The sequence below is a fragment of the Aplidium turbinatum genome, chromosome 3, assembly GCF_918807975.1.
Source record: "Aplidium turbinatum chromosome 3, kaAplTurb1.1, whole genome shotgun sequence".
Classification (NCBI taxonomy): Eukaryota; Metazoa; Chordata; class Ascidiacea; order Aplousobranchia; family Polyclinidae; genus Aplidium; species Aplidium turbinatum.
Genome location: NC_137474.1, coordinates 687615 through 697148, shown reverse-complemented (window position 1 = coordinate 697148; position 9534 = coordinate 687615). Strand labels below are relative to the sequence as shown.

The 9534-nt window shown below is 38.3% G+C and overlaps 1 protein-coding gene across 1 annotated transcript in view; it reads left to right on the top strand.

Moving 5' to 3' along the window:
- The first annotated feature begins 3634 nt into the window (after positions 1–3634).
- Positions 3635–9534, top strand: part of LOC145766095 (uncharacterized) — a 32195-nt gene continuing 26295 nt past the window's right edge. Inside the window, exons 1-4 of the mRNA XM_082577753.1 lie at positions 3635–3889; positions 4073–4233; positions 4897–5056; positions 5154–5334. Coding sequence (XP_082433879.1) covers positions 3686–3889; positions 4073–4233; positions 4897–5056; positions 5154–5334 — 706 coding nt within the window. The 5' untranslated portion in view covers positions 3635–3685. The remainder of the gene's footprint in view (positions 3890–4072; positions 4234–4896; positions 5057–5153; positions 5335–9534) is intronic.

Genomic DNA, 9534 nt, shown 5'->3' with positions numbered 1-9534 from the left:
TTCAAGGCGATTCGATCATTGTTCATTATAAGCCGCCCACAGTTTGCTGTGATTGGTGAATAGTGCCTCCACCAAATATGCTGTAGCTTTTTCATTTCTGCTCGGATTCTCGGATTCTAACAATTTTACTATCGTTGGATGGCACGATGCTTCATCTACCCGAATGGATTAATTGCCAGTCTAAAGTAGGCATTATATTTATGTAGCGCTAACTTAAACTTTACTATTTTGTACCAATTCTCAGCAATTCAATTTTTACAATAAAAATACCAAACCAACACAAATTAAAAGAGTATGTCTTGGTTTATTCATATGTTAACTTTCACATTTATATCTAATCCACAAAACGAGCAATCGTTGTTCAAACGTAACCGCTCGACGAAGCTTTTTACCAAAACAATGCAAACACAAAGCGATCAATTTCGAGTGTTCATTTTAAGCCACCCACAGTTTAATGTGATCGGTGAATAGTGCCTCCACAAAACTAAAATCTAATCCACAAAACGAGCAATCATTGCTCAAACGTAACCGCTCGACGAAGTTTTTTCCAATGCATTCAGGCGATTCGATCATTGTTCATTAGCCGTCCCCAAGTTTGCTGTGATGAATGCATTGGAAAAAAAACTTTGTCGAGGGGTTACGTTTGAGCAACGATTGCTAGTTTTGTGGATTAGATATAAACGTGAAAGTTAACAGATAAATAAAACAAGACATACTCTTTTAATTTGTGTTGGTTTGTTTTTTTTATTGTAAAAATTGAATTGCTGAGAATTGGTACAATAAAGTAAAGTTTAAGTTAGTGCTTCATAAATAGCCTACAATGCATATGTTGGACTGGCAATTAATTCATTCGGATAGATGAAGCATCGTGCTTTCCAACCATAGTAGAATTGTTAAAATCCGAGCAGAAATGAGAAAGCTACAGCACATTTGGTGGAGGCACTATTCACCAATCACAGCAATTGTGGACGGCTTATACTGAACAATGATCGAATCGCCTTGAAGAATGCATTGGAAAAAAGCTTCGTCGAGCGGTTACGTTTAAACAACGATTTCTCGTTTTGTACAGGGCCGTTGACAGGGTTTCTCGGGCCCGGTACCTATTTATTTTCGGGCCCCCTTCATCGACAAAGTTATGAATATAAAGGTTGTGTGGAAACTTTCACTGATGTCGTGCACTCATCATCTGGAACCCCTCTAACTCTCTTTCCCATTCTCGCCTTTCCGTGGCTTGATTTCTATTCTAGCCATTTTGGGAATTGGACATGAGTGCAGTACTGGCCTGCAGTGAGTGAATTAGTTCATTAGTGAGAAAGAGCCAGTTTCTTCACATCCGGTGTAAAGCCAGTGAGAAACATTCAAAGATCACCTCTTATGGATACCGTAATTGGATATGTCAAATGGGCTTTGCTGTTTGGTACGTAACAGAACAACACAGCTGAATCCCTTTTCCACAAGGTATGAGGTAGGAAATGTTACCACCAAGATACGAGCTTTGACGAAATCGTTATGCTGGGCGGTAGATGTGTTAAACCAGAATGGTCCTAATAATCAAAACGCCCCCCCTTTAAGCCGAGGTAATCATACCTCCCCCCTGCAAAATCAAAACGCCCCCCGGGGGGGCGGTACCTCCCCCGTTGAGAACCACTGCTCTAAAAGGTCAAAGACATCCAAATGTGGCCGTTTCCAGCTCTCGGTTAAAATTTTCCAAACTTAACCTTGCCAAGACCCTATTTTTGATTGGTTTTGGCTGACATTTAGTAGAAATGTTGTTTACAGGATTCTCTATGAACTGAGAAAATTTCAGTACAAAATATTAAAGGGGTTGGGAGGTATTTAATGTGAAACATGGGTCGAAATGACAAAAAGCAAAAAAGAGGTCCTTTTAATATCCCGGTTACCCATGACCCCAGTAAAAATTTACACTGAAATATCATAGAGAATCCTGTAAACAACATTTTTACTAAATTTCAGCCAAAACCAATCAAAAATAGGGTCTTGGCAAGGTTAAGTTTGGAAAATTTTAACCGAGAGCTGGAAACGACCACATTTGGATGTCTATGACCTTTGACCTTTTAAAGTGACAATATGAACGATGTTATTTTTTCAATATTTGGCAGAAGTACTATCACCTGTAAAAAAATTAGGTTCTTACCTAATTTACTTAAGCAGTAATAGGACCTCAAACATTGCCAAAAATAAAAAAATTGTGCCCCCTCGGCAGACCAACCAAACTAAATGCTTTATAACTCTCGTGTTTCTCAATAAATTTCACTCAAATTTGCAGGTGTTCATCATATAAGATAGTGAAAAGGTATGTAAAATTTAAGAAAAATTGCATAGGTTGAATTTCTTGACTGTGTGAATTGACACGGAATGGCCCTATCGTAAATTTTCAAGTGGCTGGTGGCAGATCAAGCTCTCATCAGATTACATTCTAAATTTGCACGTAATTAGTTTTAGTAGTAATTTGCAAGTTTTCCAACCCCAAGCTAATAAAAATTTTATAAAAAGGTTGTTTCACTCCACCCTACTACACAGCTGTGTATGTGACCTTTGTTAAACGGATGCTGTTTTACGATCTTCATTGTAGAGTGCTTCAATATCACGCCAGCGTGCAACATGCATTTTCGCTTCTTTCATGAAAGAGAGTTCTTTATTGTGCTCAGTTGCAATTTGTGAAAAGCGTTGCAATTAGCCTAGTTGGAATTCACATTTCTTTGTCATGCTTTCGACGGTTTCAAACTTCGTTACGCTGCTGACCAACTTCTTAATTCAACTGTTTCATCACAAACAATTTATTTGTGCTGCAATTCATTGGCAAACATTGCTTGCTCGTTAACTGCAATTGTTGTGGATATTTTCAATAGATTTAGCAACAGTTAGCCATAGTAGCCTACAGTAAGTCGGAATGGCCCGTTTCGGTGAGTCCGATTCGATGAGTCTGATCCCTTAACAGGGGATTTATTCATTTTTTTTTTAAATTATCGGGTACCGTAGCCTAATTATCATTACCGTTTTAGGGTTAGGGGTTAGGAGTTAGGGTTAGAGGTTAGGAACTCACCGAATCAGACTCACCGAATAGTAGCAGACCCACAGTAAGTCATAGTTAGGCCTATGTATGCGCAAATTACGCATACTAGTCTTAAGATTTTGGGACCCAAGTTTAAAAACCCGAGATTGCGAGTTACGAGTCCTTCTATTTAAGGTGTCTATGCCATGTAGTAACCCCGATAATGGTAAATGGTCGGCCTCGGCCCCTGATAAATCGATGAAAGAAGTATATATATATATTTGGAAGAAGTGCAGATGAAAAGTCATAAATATTTTTCCTCTGACTCCACAGCCTTGCAATTTTGTTTCACTGTTACCTGGTAACACACGTGTTGACATGCAGCACCTCTACGCTTTTCCCTAATTTTTCTTCTAAACAGAATTAATGAAACCATTATCTTCTGCAGCTTTTGTTCGTATGGGATCATGAGCAAACTTGCATTGCTCACAGCAAGACTTGGTACGCTTTTTAGTTTTGACTTTTAGACTGATCACACTTTCCAAGATGTTGATTCACCATTGTTGTTCCACTATAGCAAATCATGCTTAATCTAAAATGAAAGTTTTCCTTTAGGTCATACGGTTTCTAGTGTTATGATTCAAATACTTTTTAGCTGCATTTGATTTCATTATGGCAAAGAACAATAAAATTTCTTTCATTGTGAATGGTGGAAACTACACAGTTACTGTTGATGATCCGACTGCATCGTTCAACTCATGGGTGCGCACCCAGCCCGGGTTGACAGGCACTAAAGTCATGTGTAAACAGGGAGGATGTGGGTGTTGCGTTGTTGCGCTTCAACGACCATCACAAACCGCCATTGCTATAAACTCTGTGAGTGAAACTTTGTTGTGGAGTATTCTAAAAAGATTCTATACTTGCAATGATTTTTGAAAATTCATGTGTATAACTACAGGTATAGTTTTGTGATGATTATTACTAATGTAGTTGTAGCAAGGAATATTCTGTTATTATTTTCCCCTAGTGAGTGTCGTAACAATTTCCTGTTTATTTTAGTGTTTGCTTCCACTCTGTTCAATTGATGGATGTTCCATCACAACAGTGGAAGGGATCGGGTCTCGACGAACCGGATTCAACCAAATTCAAACTAAAGTTGGGGAGTTTGGGGCAAGTCAGTGTGGATACTGCACCCCGGGCTTTGTTATGAGCATGCATAGGTGATTTATTTCAATGCTTCCTTCATGTATGTACTCCGCAGATTTTCCATCTAGACTTCCTTACTATCAACCAGTGCAAGACAACCATTATAAATATCAATTTTTATTTGCAAAGGGTAACATTGTTTCTGGTGTGAAGAAGGGGGCGGTCTTCCCGGCTATCAGCACAAGGCTGAGCACTCACTAGTACAGCGAGCAGCTGTACGCTGTACTAGTGAGTGCTCAGCCTTGTGCTGATAGCCGGGAAGAACGCCCCCTTCTTCACAATGTTCTCTGCCCTGGCGCCTGCTGGTTTTGTTGGCTCTTTCTTTGTTTCCACAAAGATAAGAGTTAAACTGACTGGTAAAGCGGTGGTCGAATACCTTTGTGGCAGAATTAGTGGTGCGATACTGACGAGCCCAGCCTCATGGGCGAAACACGGTGTCTATTGCTGTCAATTCTTGCTACAAATCGGCTGCCGAGAAACATATTGTTTCTGGTGATTATTTTTTCAATTGAGTTTTCTTTCATTTTTGTAGTACCGTATTCCTTATTCTCTTTTACTTTTTGCAGTAATTATGTGCACCGCTATGGTATGGAATGTAGATAAACTTTGAAATGCAAATTATTGTGGTTTGGTTCAGTTTAAGTGCAGTGTTGGGATTGCATTTTGTTCTTTTTCAGTTTACTTCAAGAAGAATCGTCCCCAACGAAGCAAAATATTGAAGATAATTTTGATGGAAACATCTGCCGCTGCACGGGATATCGCTCTATACTGGATGCTATGAAGTGCTTTGCTTGCGATGCTGATCCAAAAGTAAAAGAAAAATGCCGAGATATTGAGGTAGGTGCAGAACAATTATATCAGTTTAGCAGAAAAATACTTTCAAGCTTTGGATGAGTTAAGCTGCTCAATGTATTTCTTAAATCATGATTTGTAGGATATAGCTCCAAACAAGTGTGCCATGAAATCTCAAGCCAACCAGAAACTACGTTCATTTCAAGTATCAAGTGGAGGGAGCAATTGGCTTCGACCTACATCGTTTGTTGAGTTGACCACTATCTTGGCATCATTGTACGAAAGTAGTTTGTACAAAATTGTGTGTGGAAACACTGGATCAGGTAGTCTTTTGTGAATATGTCTTTGTTTATTCTGTCATTCTTTTTAATTCGACTGTTTTGATAATGGTATTGATTAATAAAACAGAATTTTAACGCAGCTGCCACATAATAGATTGTTTCCTACAAATGGCGCTATTCAATGCGTTTGGGTAATTTATTAAACAACCGTAGCTGAGCCACAAGGTGGTGCCAGACTGATTCTGTTTTAACGTAAGCTTTCTTTTGATGTTAATCGACGCAAAAATTATATTCATTCAATTAATGGAGCCAAAAAGCAGCCAGTACTGTATATCTTTTATCTAGACTAGAGCTGGCTATCTACTGAGATAGACTGCACATAAAATGAATATATGTCACTTCTATATGTCATTTCCATTGAATATATGTCACATAATTTGGTTCAGATAGTTGATTTCAGAGCTAAGAAAAAATCAGTGAAGATTCATGTCATGGCATTATCGTTAAAGAAAGACGCTTGGGTGTTTTCTACGGAATGGCCCGTTTCGGTGAGTCCGATTCGTAGCCTAATGAAAATTCGTCATGTCAGTTCAGTTGAGTTGTTTCTATTTATGATTCGTCATGTCACGTCATCATATTAAAAACACGTCAACATAGCAAAGGTAGAAGCGACAAAACGCAAACGTTAAAACGTGCTTGAATTCAGTGCAGCTCAGTTGTTTTTATTTGTGACCAATTCGCAGCCTAATGAAAATTTGTCGTGTCAGTTCAGTTGAGTTTGGTTGGTTGTCTGATCAAAATGAGCTCGTAATTTCATTTTAAATGCTTTTGTGTTGCTGCCGTTTGTATGCATCTTATTTTTGTACTTTCTTTGTGCTGTTTCTTTTGTAATTCGAATATGGGCAATGGGCATTCGTGTCTGATACAAATAAATAAATAAAAATAAATTTAGTAAATACATGTTTTTGTTTATCATCCGTTGCATTCACTCTTCAAATCGCTTGATCAGACCTGATGTCTTCTGATTGTTTTTATCGTTGTGAATAACGGTACTTTCAAATTCTTTTAACTTGTAACACTACCATTGTATGTAAACTTGTACCAGTAGATTATAAACTTGTAACAACCTATTTAGTGAGCTCTTAAATTGACGACATCCAAAGTGGCTCTCTGTGACCTTTGTGCATTTGCAGTTTGTGTATTTTTTCGTTGTTTTGTTTTGGAGATGGACAACCTTGTCTGACGCAAATAAATAATAATAATTATGTGAGCAAACATTTTAATTTAATAGTTCAAAATTTTTTTCGTTAAATATCATTTTGATTTATTTATCTTTGTGGGAATGCAAAAGAAACGATATTGTGGAATAAAATACAAAATTCTTTAAATAAGCAAAAGACGTCGTTGGATTTGGAATTTTTTAATACTAGTTGAGGATTCGAATATCAATTCAATTTTATTTTTCACTGCTGGCGCGAACATGTAGAGAACGATGAAGTAAACCCACGAATTTTACACCAACAAAAAGAGATGACAAAACCAAAAGGTTTAAAGTATGCATCAGTAAAACAGTGTTTGAAAAACATAATTTTACAAATGCAACGTATCCTAGTCAGCAAAAGTTCTCTTTTCTACACGATTTCAACGTTTAGCGACGTTAAAACGATGTAAAAACGGCAATTTCTGCTGGTCGGGATAACTAGGCTACGGTATTTCAACCTTTAGCGACGTTAAAACTATAGGCCTGTCACGATTTCTTTCTATCTCTTACCAGGAAAAAGACTTGGAAAGATTCAATGACGTAGTTTAATGGGTCAACCGAAAAGCAGTCAATTAAATGTCGAATAATTCTACTAGCGAAATGATAATCTGACTTCTTGAAGAACTTTAACGAACGGCTTCTCAAATAACTCTAATTTCTGCATCAACTACCAATCCACAACTCATAGCACAACTCTCATAACCAACTCAATAATAATCATCATAATAATCTCAGAATAATCAGAATACAAACGACACCACTATTTATAGTTGGCTGTTCAGTCCAGTAACTTCGAGAAGGTTACATCATAAAGAACCATCGTTCGGTCACGTAGCATTTAAATGTCAACAAGCAGAAGCTTATAGAAGTCTAAAGAATGTCACGTTCGCAAGAAGATTCTTACATAATAACGATTTCGCAATCGGACATTTACAGATAAACAACCTTATGACGTCATGACAAACGACGCTCAGAAATCATGAAAAACAACAGAACCTTCTAGATTTGCATGCTTACAGATGATTCTAGAAATACGTTACATAATACAAATTTCTCAATCAGAGGTTACTTCAGGTCATAACCGATAATAACACACCGCACCAGAATTCCATAATGAAAACAACACGCTCGTTGAAGATACAAAGCAAGCCATCGCGAGGCATTGCACCTTGATTGTGACATACGCCCCCCCTTAGAATATTGTTGCAAACAATATAACAACACAATCAATACAAAACACACCACAAAACAATTAATTACTCAATAATCAATTCTCATGAGTCAATCGTTGCATGATCTACCAACGATAGCTTTTCTCAAAACAATAGTCACGTTTTCTGCGAAAGTTTCCAACGTCCTCAGCAACTTCAGTGCATCGGCGAGCGAGATGACCCATCTTCCTACATCGAAAACATCTCCTCTCCGGACAGTCCTTGGCGAGATGACCTTCTTTATGACAATTGTAGCAAGCCTTTTCATCAAAAGGGCAGCTCCTGGCTATGTGTCCAATCCCCCCACATCGGTAGCATTGGTTGTCACGGCAACGTCTGTTTTCCGAATGTCCGCCGTCAGCAACGCACTCCCTGGCGAAGTGTCCGCGTCTACCGCATCTATAGCAAACTCCAAATGGTCGTCGCCTGCTCCTTCTCCTCGGTTCTTCGCGCTCGTAATATCCGTCATCGTGGGATCGTTGCTGATTATCTACAGAACAATCTCGAACAAAGTGACCATTCTTGCCACAAGAATAACAAGTAACTTCAGAATCTCTCTCAATAACATTTCCGATTATAAGATCAACTAAAGAGTTTTGTAAACATAACGCTTTCACAATCCCACTACAATACGGAGTTTCGATATATATCTTCGCTAACGGTCCTTGGATTGAAGTGTTATTTATTGACATCACAATTCCAGTTTTTCCCGTTAATTGACTGTCTTTAACCAAATCTCTCCTCACTATTATACCCGTAGAACCAGAATCACGTAAAACTTTTACCTTTTTGTTTCCAACTTTTCCATCCACTACTGGCAGGTAATCTTCAGGTATTATTTTTCCGCAAACATCTTCATCCGGTTTCTCCTCCCCAAGCGTGGGTTCAGGAATCATTAACGCACAACCGCATCGATAAACGTCCGTGTCTCTATCTTTTCCAGACTGATTGGATCGGGAAAACGACTTGTCCTTGCATTCCTTCGCTTCGTGTCCTTGCCTATTGCAACGATTGCACCACTTCCTCGATTCCTGATGATTTCTGTTAGTCTTCTTCCGGCAGTTAACAGACTTATGACCTAAGTCATTACAATTAAAACAACGTACTTCTCTTGGAACAGCACCTCCTTTAAAATTATTTGTTTGCTCTTCGTCATTATCGCATGACAACATTTCTTCAGTCGACAACTTCTCATCATGAGCAACTAAGTACTGTTCTGCCACACTGGCTATTTCTTCTAGATTCTTTGGACTTCTCTCCATTAGATAAACAGACAGATCTTTTGAACATGAATCTGTGAATTGTTCCTTAACTATAAGGTTTGCCAATCCGTCCAATGACTGATCGGCCCCCGAAAGTTCAAACCATTTTAACAAAAGGTTTCTTAAACGTTCAATAAATTGACCTGGGCTTTCGTGTTTTTCAGGCTTTGCCTCACGGAATCTTTGACGGTATCCATGCTCAGTAAAATTGTATCGCTTTAACAGAGCTAACTTCAATCTGTCGTAATTCATGGCTTCTTCTTGCGAAAGTCTTGAATATACATCAAGAGCTTGTCCCGATAATAACATGCTTAGCTGGGTAGCCCACGTCGACTTCTCCAATTTGGCTATTGTAGCATATCTTTCAAATCTTAACAAATAACTATCCAACTCATCTTTTTCTTCAACAAATGATGGCAAATCTGGACGTCTAACTTGCGCCACAATAACATCTCGAGCATTATCATTAGTAGAATTAGATCGCTCACCAATGTCCAGCTTTTGTCTT